The sequence below is a fragment of the Coregonus clupeaformis genome, unplaced genomic scaffold, assembly GCF_020615455.1.
Source record: "Coregonus clupeaformis isolate EN_2021a unplaced genomic scaffold, ASM2061545v1 scaf0146, whole genome shotgun sequence".
Taxonomy (NCBI): Eukaryota; Metazoa; Chordata; class Actinopteri; order Salmoniformes; family Salmonidae; genus Coregonus; species Coregonus clupeaformis.
Window position 1 is genome coordinate 70001 of NW_025533601.1, and position 15665 is coordinate 85665.

The window sequence follows — 15665 nt, forward strand, 5'->3', positions numbered from 1 at the left end:
AGAGAGAGAGAGAGAGAGAGAGAGAGAGAGGAGAGAGAGAGAGAGAGGGAGAGAGAGAGGAAGAGAGGGAGAGGAGAGAGAGAGAGAGAGGGAGGAGGAGAGAGAGAGAGAGAGAGAGGGAGGAAGAGAGAGAGAGAGAGGGGTAGTGGAAGGAGCAGAACAGACCGGGATAGTAAGCAGTGTAGCAGCACAAGGTAGACTGACAGACTGACTGAATCCCTGGACCCCACAGAGAGGCCGCAGAGCAGGCTGGAGGGCTGACAGACAGACTGACACACCCACAGACAGACCACCAGTCTGTTACAGACTTACCCAGGGCATCAGCTGCAGGACAACAACAACAGGTGCCCAGTGACCGGGGGGGGGCAACAAGGTCGACGACATGGCCGTAAAGAGAAAAACATTTCAGTCAGTCAAGAGGCCTGAAGGTGACTGCAAACTTCATGTTGCTAATATGTGTCACTGTGACTGTCACTGTCACTGTGTGTCTAATAATGGCCCTTAAGCTTTAACTAGACACTTTTATCCTAAGCGACTTACAAAATTGTCAGCATTGACGCTGCCATATATCAGCATATTCATGATGTGACCCAACATGGGTCTAGCTGTTTGATCTGCCAAAGAGGGCTGTGTGAGGGTGAACGTGTTGTACTAATGACATACTTCCTAACGATGAGCCCAAGCTGGAAAAACATGTTTGAGGAATTCAGTCTAGACAGATATATGGTGTTAAACATATATCCACGTGTCCAACGGTGAAAACTTCCCCTTGAAGTCAGGATGACTTATTCCTTTTAGCTCCTAGTAAAGCATAGGGCCTGTAGAAAAACAAAACATTTAGGCTAGCTAGTTCAGTGTTTCAGGTGGTTTTGGTCAAGACATTTAGGCTAGCTAGTTCAGTGTTTCAGGTGGTTTTGATTAAGACATTTAGGTTAGCTAGATCAGTGTTTCAGGTGATTTTGGTCAAGACATTTAGATTAGCTAGATCAGTGTTTCAGGTGGTTTTGATCAAGACATTTAGGTTAGCTAGTTCAGTGTTTCAGATGGTTTTGATCAAGACATTTAGGTTAGCTAGTTCAGTGTTTCAGATGGTTTTGATCAAGACATTTAGGTTAGCTAGTTCAGTGTTTCAGGTGGTTTTGATCATATGACTAGCGAGTTCAGGGTTTCAGGTGGTTTTGATCAAGACATTTAGGTTAGCTAGTTCAGTGTTTCAGGTGGTTTTGATCATATGATTAGCTAGTTCAGGGTTTCAAGTGGTTTTTATCAAGACATTTAGGTTAGCTAGTTCAGGGTTTCAAGTGGTTTTTATCAAGACATTTAGGTTAGCTAGTTCAGTGTTTCAGATGGTTTTTATCAAGACATTTAGGTTAGCTAGTTCAGTGTTTCAGATGGTTTTTATCAAGACATTTAGGTTAGCTAGTTCAGTGTTTCAGATGGTTTTGATCAAGACATTTAGGATAGCTAGTTCAGTGTTTCAGCTGGTTTTGATCAAGCCGTTATTCATCAACTTCTCATCAAACATTCAACTTCTCTCTATGTATGGTGTTCTTCCAAAACATTGCATTTCTGCGAGCTACAGCACTGCCAACCTGATACTAACAGAAATCTGCTCCAATCTTCCCTCTATTTCCAAGTAAGGTAATGTTTACATTTAACATTTACATCATTTAGCAGACGCTCTTATCTAGAGCGACTTACAAATTGGTGCATTCCATGCTAGATGTCCAGATTGTTAATCAGTGTTGGGGTAATGTTTACCATACTAGATGTCCAGATTGTTAATCAGTGTTGGGGTAATGTTTACCATACTAGATGTCCAGATTGTTAATCAGTGTTGGGGTAATGTTTACCATACTAGATGTCCAGATTGTTAATCAGTGTTGGGGTAATGTTTACCATACTAGATGTCCAGATTGTTAATCAGTGTTGGGGTAATGTTTACCATACTAGAAGTCCAGATTGCTAATCAGCAGAGGTGGGACAAAGTCATTGTTATGCAAGTCACAAGTAAGTCTCAAGTCTTTGCCCTCGAGTCCCGAGTCAAGTCGAGTCAAAGATGAGGCAAGTCCCAAGTCGAGTCAAAAGTCAAAGCCATCAAGTCTCAAGTCGAGTCCAAAGTCCTACATTTTAGTTTCGAGTCATTTCAAGTCCTCTTAGCAAGCCTTTGCAAGTCATTACAAGTCCTCGTAGCAAGTCTTCTCGAGTCATAAGGCGCAAGTCCAAGTCAAGTCACGAGTCATTGATGTTAAAGTCCAAGTCGAGTTGCAAGTCTTTGTACATTTTGTCGAGTCGAGTCTGAAGTCATCAAATTCATGACTCGAGTCTGACTCGAGTCCAAGTCACATGACTCGAGTCCACACCTCTGCTAATCAGTGTTGGGGTAATGTTTACAATACTAGATGTCCAGATTGCTAATCAGTGTTGGGGTAATGTTTACCATACTAGATGTCCAGATTGTTAATCAGTGTTGGGGTAATGTTTACCATACTAGATGTCCAGATTGTTAATCAGTGTTGGGGTAATGTTTACCGTACTAGATGTCCAGATTGTTAATCAGTGTTGGGGTAATGTTTACCATACTAGATGTCCAGATTGTTAATCAGTGTTGGGGTAATGTTTACCATACTAGATGTCCAGATTGTTAATCAGTGTTGGGGTAATGTTTACCATACTAGATGTCCAGATTGTTAATCAGTGTTGGGGTAATGTTTACCATACTAGATGTCCAGATTGTTAATCAGTGTTGGGGTAATGTTTACCATACTAGATGTCCAGATTGTTAATCAGTGTTGGGGTAATGTTTACCATACTAGAAGTCCAGATTGCTAATCAGTGTTGGGTTAATGTTTACCATACTAGATGTCCAGATTGTTAATCAGTGTTGGGGTAATGTTTACCATACTAGATGTCCAGATTGTTAATCAGTGTTGGGGTAATGTTTACCATACTAGAAGTCCAGATTGCTAATCAGTGTTGGGGTAATGTTTACCATACTAGATGTCCAGATTGCTAATCAGTGTTGGGGTAATGTTTACCATACTAGATGTCCAGATTGTTAATCAGTGTTGGGGTAATGTTTACCATACTAGATGTCCAGATTGTTAATCAGTGTTGGGGTAATGTTTACCATACTAGATGTCCAGATTGTTAATCAGTGTTGGGGTAATGTTTACCATACTAGATGTCCAGATTGCTAATCAGTGTTGGGGTAATGTTTACCATACTAGATGTCCAGATAGTTTATCAGTGTTGGGGTAATGTTTACCATACTAGATGTCCAGATTGTTAATCAGTGTTGGGGTAATGTTTACCATACTAGATGTCCAGATAGTTTATCAGTGTTGGGGTAATGTTTACCATACTAGATGTCCAGATTGTTAATCAGTGTTGGGGTAATGTTTACCATACTAGATGTCCAGATTGTTAATCAGTGTTGGGGTAATGTTTACCATACTAGATGTCCAGATAGTTAATCAGTGTTGGGGTAATGTTTACCGTACTAGATGTCCAGATTGTTAATCAGTGTTGGGGTAATGTTTACCATACTAGATGTCCAGATTGTTAATCAGTGTTGGGGTAATGTTTACCATACTAGATGTCCAGATTGTTAATCAGTGTTGGGGTAATGTTTACCATACTAGATGTCCAGATTGTTAATCAGTGTTGGGGTAATGTTTACCATACTAGATGTCCAGATAGTTTATCAGTGTTGGGGTAATGTTTACCATACTAGATGTCCAGATTTTTTATCAGTGTTGGGGTAATGTTTACCATACTAGATGTCCAGATTGTTAATCAGTGTTGGGGTAATGTTTACCATACTAGATGTCCAGATTGTTAATCAGTGTTGGGGTAATGTTTACCATACTAGATGTCCAGATAGTTTATCAGTGTTGGGGTAATGTTTACCATACTAGATGTCCAGATTGTTAATCAGTGTTGGGGTAATGTTTACCATACTAGATGTCCAGATTGTTAATCAGTGTTGGGGTAATGTTTACCATACTAGATGTCCAGATTGTTAATCAGTGTTGGGGTAATGTTTACCATACTAGATGTCCAGATTGCTAATCAGTGTTGGGGTAATGTTTACCATACTAGATGTCCAGATTTTTAATCAGTGTTGGGGTAATGTTTACCATACTAGATGTCCAGATAGTTTATCAGTGTTGTGGTAATAAGAAGAAGAACAGGTGCATACTGCTAAATACTGCACCATGGAAATACAACAGCACAGCATTTGAGCTACAGAAGTGTTAAAAAGGTCGAAGTTCACTTTGAAAGCAGAAAATGCATAGATGTTTTGGTGCTTTCAAGATGGACATTTTTAAATTTCAACTGGACTTTCTGCCACTTAAGATGACTGACAGCTTGAATAGGAGCTTCCATAGATGCTCTCTTTCTGTCTATCCGTCTAGACATTTTGAACCTTTCAATAGCTTCTCCATTTCCTTTCATGGTGTGTCGGCCTACACGGAGACTGACTGACTGACTGCTCGCATCAGACCTTATTCAATAGGACGTGCTGTCCTTCGAGGGACAAAGGACAGCACAAACTGATACTCAGTAGATAAGCAGCGAACGTGTTCCAAATGACACCCTATTTCATATATAGTGCACTACTTTGAGCCCTATGGGCCTCTGGTCCAAAGTAGTGCACTATTTAGGAAATAGGGTGCAATTTTGGCACACAGCCAGGTGTCTGTTCCTGGTTTCAGTATAATGACAGTCAATATGAGCTGACGTTGTTGTTGTTGTTGTTGTTGTTCTCCAGACATCATTTAGATAGATTCATGTCTACAGATGATATCTGACATCCACAGAGTCTGACAGGGATCAGGAACATTCTTACATACCCAACAGAAACCATAGTAGAGTAAAGGACATTCAGTAGGGAGGATGTTCAACTCAATTTGCAAGTCAATTTGCCTAAGGGTACCAAATGTACGTAGAGATGACGTCAAGGGACGCTACAGGCCATAGAGATGTACTATATATAATAAATTTTACATAAATATGTACTGTGTTTATCCTGTTTGTTTTATTTCTATGACATAAGCAACAGTGTCCCTGAGTAGACTCATTGATATTCAACTCTATTTGCTTTAGACTACATGGAATGTGTACGTGTGACCTTAAGGGGAAGCACAGCCCATGGGAGGTTTATCCTGTTCTAACTATATACAGTGGGGGAAAAAAGTATTTAGTCAGCCACCAATTGTGCAAGTTCTCCCACTTAAAAAGATGAGAGAGGCCTGTAATTTTCATCATAGGTACACGTCAACTATGACAGACAAAATGAGGAATTTTTTTTCCAGAAAATCACATTGTAGGATTTTTAATGATTTTATTTGCAAATTAGTATTTGGTCAATAACAAAAGTTTCTCAATACTTTGTTATATACCCTTTGTTGGCAATGACACAGGTCAAACGTTTTCTGTAAGTCTTCACAAGGTTTTCACACACTGTTGCTGGTATTTTGGCCCATTCCTCCATGCAGATCTCCTCTAGAGCAGTGATGTTTTGGGGCTGTCGCTGGGCAACACAGACTTTCAACTCCCTCCAAAGATTTTCTATGGGGTTGAGATCTGGAGACTGGCTAGGCCACTCCAGGACCTTGAAATGCTTCTTACGAAGCCACTCCTTCGTTGCCCGGGCGGTGTGTTTGGGATCATTGTCATGCTGAAAGACCCAGCCACGTTTCATCTTCAATGCCCTTGCTGATGGAAGGAGGTTTTCACTCAAAATCTCACGATACATGGCCCCATTCATTCTTTCCTTTACACGGATCAGTTGTCCTGGTCCCTTTGCAGAAAAACAGCCCCAAAGCATGATGTTTCCACCCCCATGCTTCACAGTAGGTATGGTGTTCTTTGGATGCAACTCAGCATTCTTTGTCCTCCAAACACGACGAGTTGAGTTTTTACCAAAAAAGTTCTATTTTGGTTTCATCTGACCATATGACATTCTCCCAATCCTCTTCTGGATCATCCAAATGCACTCTAGCAAACTTCAGACGGGCCTGGACATGTACTGGCTTAAGCAGGGGGACAAGTCTGGCACTGCAGGATTTGAGTCCCTGGCGGCGTAGTGTGTTACTGATGGTAGGCTTTGTTACTTTGGTCCCAGCTCTCTGCAGGTCATTCACTATGTCCCCCCGTGTGGTTCTGGGATTTTTGCTCACCGTTCTTGTGATCATTTTGACCCCACGGGGTGAGATCTTGCGTGGAGCCCCAGATCGAGGGAGATTATCAGTGGTCTTGTATGTCTTCCATTTCCTAATAATTGCTCCCACAGTTGATTTCTTCAAACCAAGCTGCTTACCTATTGCAGATTCAGTCTTCCCAGCCTGGTGCAGGTCTACAATTTTGTTTCTGGTGTCCTTTGACAGCTCTTTGGTCTTGGCCATAGTGGAGTTTGGAGTGTGACTGTTTGAGGTTGTGGACAGGTGTCTTTTATACTGATAACAAGTTCAAACAGGTGCCATTAATACAGGTAACGAGTGGAGGACAGAGGAGCCTCTTAAAGAAGAAGTTACAGGTCTGTGAGAGCCAGAAATCTTGCTTGTTTGTAGGTGACCAAATACTTATTTTCCACCATAATTTGCAAATAAATTCATAAAAAATCCTACAATGTGATTTTCTGGATTTTTTTTCCTCAATTTGTCTGTCATAGTTGACGTGTTCCTATGATGAAAATTACAGGCCTCTCTCATCTTTTTAAGTGGGAGAACTTGCACAATTGGTGGCTGACTAAATACTTTTTCCCCCCACTGTACTTCTACAGCCCACAGCAATTATAAGTATCGTACGCATGTTGTAATAGTTCTATTTGTATGGCACAGCCAGTGAAGAAGTGAAGCAGCGTGGATGGATAGAGAGAGTCTACCTTTCTTTGCCTTCCTCTGCAGCTTTAGAGTGTCTGAAGACTTCTTCTTGATTTCACTCCGAACTTTCTTGTACTCTGTGTGGGAGGGGGGGGGGAGGAATGGGGTCAACAACGTGTCAGGAAACCCTAAAGCTAAGCAGAGTCAGTGGATATTATAACATTTCTGGGAGTGGTAAAAGTTGAAGTAGTTCACTGCATGATATACACGTTATTCTGTAGTTTTTACAGCCGTTAATAAACGGCTATAACTCATTGGTTCACTATTGTGCCAAATGGTGAGCTCATATGTGACTGACCCTGTCTTGTTGGTTTTGACGTGTGTTTTACTAATTGTACAATAAAACAACATTCGGGTCACACACAACAACAAAAAAAGAAGCTAAATCTAAGCAGAGAGTGAATGTTGACAGTGGTGTGCAGAGGTAAAGATTAGTATTGGAGAGTTATGGTAGTATACTATTATTACAGCAGTTTGTGGACACCTCTTCAATTTAGTGGATTCTATTTCAGCCACACCCGTTGCTGATAGGTGTATAAAATCGAGCACACAGCCATGCAATCTCCATAGACAAATATTGGCAGTAGAATGGCCTTACTGAAGAGCTCAGTGACTTTCAACGTCAAAGGATGCCACCTTTTCAACAAGTTAGTCAAATTTCTGCCCTGCTAGAGCTGTTCCGGTCAACTGTAAGTGCTGTTATTGTGAAGTGGAAACGCCTAGGAGCAACAACGGCTCAGCCGCGAAGTGGTACGCCACACAAGCTCACAGAACGGGACCACCGAGTGCTGAAGCGCATAAAACTTTGTGACTAGCTCGTTCCAACTTTGTGGCAACATTTTGGGGAAGGCCCTTTCCTGTTTCAGCATGACAATGCCATACAGAAATATTTTATCGAGATCGGTGTGGAAGAACTTGACTGGCCTGCACACAACCCTGACCTCAACCCCATCGAACACCTTTGGGATGAATTGGAACGCCGACTGCGAGCCATGCCTAATCGCCCAACATCAGTGCCCGACCTCACTAATGCTCTTGTGGCTGAATGGAAGCAAGTCCCCGCAGCAATGTTCCAACATCTAGTGGAAAGCCTTTCCAGAAGAGTGGAGGCTGTTATAGCAGCAAAGGGGGGACCAACTCCATATTAATGCCCATGATTTTGGAATGAGATGTTCGACGAGCAGGTGTCCACATACTTTTGGTAATGTAGTGTATGGTTAAATTATTATATATCTATATGTTATGATGGTACCTTTGGCGTGGTCCTTATCCAGAGTGTTGGTTCCTCTCTTCCACTCCTCCATCTGATCCTGTAGAGGGTTGATTAGGCAGTCCATGAAAGCCCTGCAGGTCACAGCAATCCCAAAGGTGAGAAACATTAGAAATCCAGTATTGTTTATTAGGATCTCTTCTAGCCCACCAAAAGGCTAGTCTTTCAGTAGACCTAGATTATTTACTGTGATTCAATACCCTAGAACCAACCAACCTAGAGAATCCTTAGAACATTCAAATGGTCAATAGTTCTCTCAGACCAGAGGGGCGGGGCATAGTGGTGATGTTATAGTTCTCCCAGACCAGAGGGGCGGGGCATAGTGGTGATGTGATATTATAGTTCTCCCAGACCAGAGGGGCGGGGCATAGTGGTGATGTGATGTTATAGTTCTCCCAGACCAGAGGGGCGGGGCATAGTGGTGATGTGATGTTATAGTTCTCCCAGACCAGAGGGGCGGGGCATAGTGGTGGTGTGATGTTATAGTTCTCCCAGACCAGAGGGGCGGGGCATAGTGGTGATGTGATGTTATTGTTTTCTCAGACCAGAGGGGCGGGGCATAGTGGTGATGTTATAGTTCTCCCAGACCAGAGGGGCGGGGCATAGTGGTGATATGATGTTATAGTTCTCTCAGACCAGAGGGGCGGGGCATAGTGGTGATGTTATAGTTCTCCCAGACCAGAGGGGCGGGGCATAGTGGTGATGTTATAGTTCTCCCAGACCAGAGGGGCGGGGCATAGTGGTGATGTTATAGTTCTCTCAGACCAGAGGGGCGGGGCATAGTGGTGATGTTATAGTTCTCCCAGACCAGAGGGGCGGGGCATAGTGGTGATGTGATGTTATAGTTCTCCCAGACCAGAGGGGCGTGGCATAGTGGTGATGTGATGTTATAGTTCTCCCAGACCAGAGGGGCGGGGCATAGTGGTGATGTTATAGTTCTCCCAGACCAGAGGGGCGGGGCATAGTGGTGATGTTATAGTTCTCTCAGACCAGAGGGGCGGGGCATAGTGGTGATGTGATGTTATAGTTCTCCCAGACCAGAGGGGCGGGGCATAGTGGTGATGTGATGTTATAGTTCTCCCAGACCAGAGGGGCGGGGCATAGTGGTGATGTGATGTTATAGTTCTCCCAGACCAGAGGGGCGGGGCATAGTGGTGATGTGATGTTATAGTTCTCCCAGACCAGAGGGGCGGGGCATAGTGGTGATGTGATGTTATAGTTCTCCCAGACCAGAGGGGCGGGGCATAGTGGTGATGTGATGTTATAGTTCTCCCAGACCAGAGGGGCGGGGCATAGTGGTGATGTGATGTTACAGTTCTCCCAGACCAGAGGGGCGGGGCATAGTGGTGATGTGATGTTATAGTTCTCCCAGACCAGAGGGGCGGGGCATAGTGGTGGTGTGATGTTATAGTTCTCCCAGACCAGAGGGGCGGGGCATAGTGGTGATGTGAGCCAGGCAGCTGAGAATAATATTAGACCCTGGCCCCATGTCTGGACACATATTGTTACACACAGACAGACAGAGACAGAATGTGTGTGTGTGTGTGTGTGTGTGTGTCTGTGTGTGTGTGTGTCTGTGCATGTGTGTGTGTGTCTGTGCGTGTGTGTGTGTGCGTCTGTGTGTGTGTGTGTGTCTGTGCGTGTGTGTGTGTGTGTTTGTGCGTGTGTGTATGTGTGTGTGTCTGTGTGTGTGTGTGCGTGTGTCTGTGCGTGTGTGTGTGTGTGTCTGTGCGTGTGTGTGTGTGTGTGTGTGTGTGTGTGTGTGTGTGTGTGTGTGTGTGTGTGTGTGTGTGTAGCTAGGCTTGACCACAGGCACCTAGGGTCTACTGCACACCGTCACAGCCATGGAGACACAAGAAGAATTTCTCCAAAATGCCTTGAAGAAATTAGAGATCCCCCTGTGTGACTGTTTGTGTGTCGCGGACCAGACATGCCCCTGAGACAGTGGAATGCTGGGAAAGAGTAGAATCGGCTGAGCTGGGTGACATTCTACAGACTCATCACTAATGTCTCGCTTTAACAACAATGTTACACACACACACACACACACACACACACACACACACACACACACTTCTTAATTTCATTCAAAGTGACACGTACTACAAATCAATGGTAAATGATGTTCAAGTAGTCCCATTGTAAATGAGAAAATCCTTACATTGAAAACTGTCTCAGCTTGGCCTCGATGCTTCTGTGTCTCATACACATCCTGGTTAGAGCTGAACCAATGTCTCTGGTGCCTCCTGTAACAGACAAACAATACATCCTGGTTAGAGCTGAACCAATGTCTCTGGTACCTCCTGTAACAGACAAACAATACATCCTGGTTAGAGCTGAACCAATGTCTCTGGTGCCTCCTGTAACAGACAAACAATACATCCTGGTTAGAGCTGAACCAATGTCTCTGGTACCTCCTGTAACAGACAAACAATACATCCTGGTTAGAGCTGAACCAATGTCTCTGGTACCTCCTGTAACAGACAAACAATACATCCTGGTTAGAGCTGAACCAATGTCTCTGGTACCTCCTGTAACAGACAAACAATACATCCTGGTTAGAGCTGAACCAATGTCTCTGGTACCTCCTGTAACAGACAAAAGGGTCTCGTTTTCAGATGAGCCCTGCATAAATACATCAAACATATATACAACATACAAAGTTACAAAACATGTTAAGAAAAACAGACACATTTATCAACATAGAGGTCTCTGATCATTACTCTGAACTGACCCAGGGGGACCAGAACATCTCATTTCAGAGAGCTGTGTAATTTGTTCCACATAAATGGCACAAAAAACCTAAAAGCAGCTTTAACCAACTCTGTGGAGACCGAAGGGGCCTCCAGTGTTATCCAAGCCAGTGACCGGGTTTGGTAATTTGGAAGTCTAAATTGAATTAATGATGATAGATAGATATGACGTTTCTGCATGGGTGCTTTGTAAATAAACACCAGAGAATGCAGCTCTCTCCTTACAGACAAAGGAGCCCAACGCTCTTTTTGATACAAAACACAATGGTGAGTTCTAGAACCATCACCAGTAATAAACCTAAGGGCACAATGGTGAGTTCTAGAACCATCACCCGTAATAAACCTAAGGGCACAATGGTGAGTTCTAGAACCATCACCCGTAATAAACCTAAGGGCACAATGGTGAGTTCTAGAACCATCACCAGTAATAAACCTAAGGGCACAATGGTGAGTTCTAGAACCATCACCAGTAATAAACCTAAGGGCACAATGGTGAGTTCTAGAACCATCACCAGTAATAAACCTAAGGGCACAATGGTGAGTTCTAGAACCATCACCAGTAATAAACCTAAGGGCCCAATGGTGAGTTCTAGAACCATCACCAGTAATAAACCTAAGGGCACAATGGTGAGTTCTAGAACCATCACCAGTAATAAACCTAAGGGCACAATGGTGAGTTCTAGAACCATCACCAGTAATAAACCTAAGGGCACAATGGTGAGTTCTACAATTATCACCAGTAATAAACCTAAGGGCACAATGGTGAGTTCTAGAACCATCACCAGTAATAAACCTAAGGGCACAATGGTGAGTTCTAGAACCATCACCAGTAATAAACCTAAGGGCACAATGGTGAGTTCTAGAACCATCCCAGTAATAAACCTAAGGGCACAATGGTGAGTTCTAGAACCATCACCAGTAATAAACCTAAGGGCACAATGGTGAGTTCTAGAACCATCACCAGTAATAAACCTAAGGGCACAATGGTGAGTTCTAGAACCATCACCAGTAATAAACCTAAGGGCACAATGGTGAGTTCTAGAACCATCACCAGTAATAAACCTAAGGGCACAATGGTGAGTTCTAGAACCATCACCAGTAATAAACCTAAGGGCACAAGGGTGAGTTCTAGAACCATCACCAGTAATAAACCTAAGGGCACAATGGTGAGTTCTAGAACCATCACCAGTAATAAACCTAAGGGCACAATGGTGAGTTCTAGAACCATCACCAGTAATAAACCTAAGGGCACAATGGTGAGTTCTAGAACCATCAACAGTAATAAACCTAAGGGCACAATGGTGAGTTCTAGAACCATCACCAGTAATAAACCTAAGGGCACAATGGTGAGTTCTAGAACCATCCCCCGTAATAAACCTAAGGGCACAATGGTGAGTTCTAGAACCATCACCAGTAATAAACCTAAGGGCACAATGGTGAGTTCTAGAACCATCACCAGTAATAAACCTAAGGGCACAATGGTGAGTTCTAGAACCATCAACAGTAATAAACCTAAGGGCACAATGGTGAGTTCTAGAACCATCACCCGTAATAAACCTAAGGGCACAATGGTGAGTTCTAGAACCATCACCCGTAATAAACCTAAGGGCACAATGGTGAGTTCTAGAACCATCCCCCGTAATAAACCTAAGGGCACAATGGTGAGTTCTAGAACCATCCCCCGTAATAAACCTAAGGGCACAATGGTGAGTTCTAGAACCATCACCAGTAATAAACCTAAGGGCCCAGTGGAAAACAGCATCTAGTGCTTTAAGTGTAGATGCTGCAGCATGCATATAGATCATATCCCCAGAATCTAAAATAGACATAAAAGTGGCCTGGACAATTTCCTTTCTATTAACAAAAGTCAGACATGCTTTGTTTCTGTAAAAGAAACCAACCTTGAACTTCAGCTTCTTCACCAGCTCAGTGACATCTTTTTTAAATTACAGTTTGTCATCAAGCCAAATATCAAGATATTTGTAGGAAGGAACTCGCTCAATTTGTGTACCGTTCAAACTAGTCATTTTCAAATTCATTTAAATCTGGGTTATGGGACCTAGAAAAAATGCATGCATTTAGTTTGGTTTGCATTTAGCCCTAACTTCAGATCCAATAGTGACCTCTGCAGTGCTAGAAAATCTGATTTCAATGGAGCAATGGAATACAACACTATCATTTTTTATTTTTTTACAGCATTTAACAAGGTTATTTATATAAACAAGACACAAACAATATATCCCCATGAGAAACTTCATAAGAATAGACTTCACATAAAATACCTCCCAACACAATGCCGTAGTGATAGACTGGCTGTAACAGACATCAGAGTGAGGTAGTAATAGTCTGTCTGGAAGAAACAGACAATAGAAACTAAAATGCCAAGAGGTCAAACGTTCAGTTTCACAGAGTGTCATAGCATTTTTTAAAAACAAGTCCTATTAGTGCTGATCTGTACTGGGGTCAAAGAAGGGTAGCATCCCAAATGGTACTCTATTCCCTATATAGTGCACTACTTTTGACCTGGCCCCATAGAGCTCTGGTCAAGAGTAGTGCACTATATAGGGAGTAGGGTTCTATTTGGGACGAAGGTAAAAGCATCTATAGAGACAGACTCAGAGCTAGTACCTCAGTCTGACCATGACACAGCAGAGAGAGAGAGAGAGGTAAATGAGGTGGAGAGAGAGAGAGAGAGAGAGAGATGAAAATGAGGTGGAGAGAGAGAGAGAGAGAGAGGTAAATGAGGTGGAGAGAGAGAGAGAGAGAGAGAGATGAAAATGAGGTGGAGGAGAGAGAGAGAGAGAGAGAGAGGTAAATGAGGTGGAGAGAGAGAGAGAGAGAGAGAGAAGATGGAAATGAGGTGGGAGAGAGAGAGAGAGAGAGAGGTAAATGAGGTGGAGAGAGAGAGAGAGAGAGAGATGAAAATGAGGTGGAGAGAGAGAGAGAGAGAGAGAGAGAGGTAAATGAGGTGGAGAGAGGGAGAGAGAGAGAGAGAGGTAAATGAGGTGGAGAGAGAGAGAGAGAGGTAAATGAGGTGGGAGAGAGAGAGAGAGAGGTAAATGAGGTGGAGAGAGAGAGAGAGAGGTAAATGAGGTGGAGAGAGAGAGAGAGAGTGAAAATGAGGTGAGAGAGAGAGAGAGAGAGAGATAAAATGAGGTGGAGAGAGAGAGAGAGAGAGAGAGAGAGAGATGAAAATGAGGTGGAGAGAGAGAGAGAGAGAGAGGTAAATGAGGTGGAGAGAGAGAGAGAGAGAGAGAGAGAGAGAGAGAGAGGTAAATGAGGTGGAGAGAGAGAGAGAGAGGTAAATGAAGTGGAGAGAGAGAGAGAGAGGTAAATGAGGTGGAGAGAGAGAGAGAGAGGTAAATGAGGTGGAGAGAGAGAGAGGTAAATGAGGTGGAGAGAGAGAGAGAGGTAAATGAAGTGGAGAGAGAGAGAGAGGTAAATGAGGTGGAGAGAGAGAGAGAGAGAGGTAAATGAGGTGGAGAGAGAGAGAGAGAGAGAGAGAGCGAGAGGTAAATGAGGTGGAGAGAGAGAGAGAGGTAAATGAGGTGGAGAGAGAGAGAGAGAGAGCGGTAAATGAGGTGGAGAGAGAGAGAGAGAGGTAAATGAGGTGGAGAGAGAGAGAGAGAGAGAGAGAGAGAGAGAGGTAAATGAGGTGGAGAGAGAGAGAGAGAGGTAAATGAGGTGGAGAGAGAGAGAGAGGTAAATGAGGTGGAGAGAGAAAAAAAAGTAGAGGGGAGCTAAATGAGGGAGAGAGAGGTAGAGACAGAGAGGGAGGGAGGGGACAGGCCTGGAATTTCATGATTTCAGGGGCAAGGCGATCAAGAGGTGCCCAATCTGCCAGGGCACCAAGGCATCTGCCACGGCACCAAGGCCATTAACCAAAATAGCCAATTAAATTGTTTTGAAAACCAAAAAACACTAGATGTTCTGTTAAGAAAAACATAAGTGTATGTAAATGTACATAAATAATGAATTAGCCAACCTGTCAAAGTGCAGGTGATAGACTATGGTTATTGGCTACAGTCTGTCATGTCCAGACCGATGCTGACAGGAGGGAAGCGCCAGGAAATGTAGCAGGCTAAACGGCAGCCATGTTGGACAGATACAGTATAATATAGGATAAATAATATTACGGTCTAAAGGCTTGATTCTGTCATCCTCGAGGCACTGTTGGTTCAGATAGGAGAGACAGGCCAGTGCATGTTGCGCACAGCAACATCACCCACTTTGCAATCTGAGCGGAGGCAAGCAGTCAACATTTTAAAACTATTTAACCATAAACATAATTGTTTAAAATCTTGACGTGTTTGTTTGTATTTTTTATGAGGCATGTCTTACCGTGTTCCGACCATAGGAATGTTAAGGGGATTCTTTTATAAACACTTCCTCATAGCCATGGAAACCAGTATTTCTCTCATGTTCGCTCGTATTTGCGGTGCGCTTTGGAGAACTGTGTTTTCCAGCTAATTGCATTTTGGAACATTTGTGCTTATAGCCTACCGCCGTTTGCATTACGGCCACACAAGGGGGGCATCGAAGGCCATGGCCGTCGATGCCGCCGGGAAATTCGAGGCCTGGGAGAGGAGAGTAGCAATGAGGTGCCACAACACGCTTGTCAAATTCCTCCAGGGGTACCTAGCCAACACAAAGGCCCCTGGTCCCCAAAACACTGAAAGGCCGTCCATGGTCCCCCAAAAACACTGAAAGATCCCAGCAGCTGTACGACCCCCCAGACCCAGGGGCTGAGCT

At 43.5% G+C, this 15665-nt stretch overlaps 1 protein-coding gene across 7 annotated transcripts in view; it reads right to left on the bottom strand.

The window, feature by feature from the left end:
• Positions 1-15665, bottom strand: part of LOC121542754 (protein MTSS 1-like) — a 125183-nt gene that overhangs the window by 32536 nt on the left and 76982 nt on the right. For 4 of the 7 annotated variants that reach the window (XM_045213740.1, XM_045213737.1, XM_045213738.1 and 1 more), the window contains exons 4-7: positions 10322-10406; positions 8143-8234; positions 6893-6967; positions 313-324 (exon numbers count right to left, since the gene is read on the bottom strand). In XM_045213740.1, the coding sequence (XP_045069675.1) occupies positions 313-324; positions 6893-6967; positions 8143-8234; positions 10322-10406 (264 nt within the window). The remainder of the gene's footprint in view (positions 1-312; positions 325-6892; positions 6968-8142; positions 8235-10321; positions 10407-15665) is intronic. The other 3 variants (XM_045213739.1, XM_045213741.1, XM_045213736.1) reach the window with 1 other exon arrangement.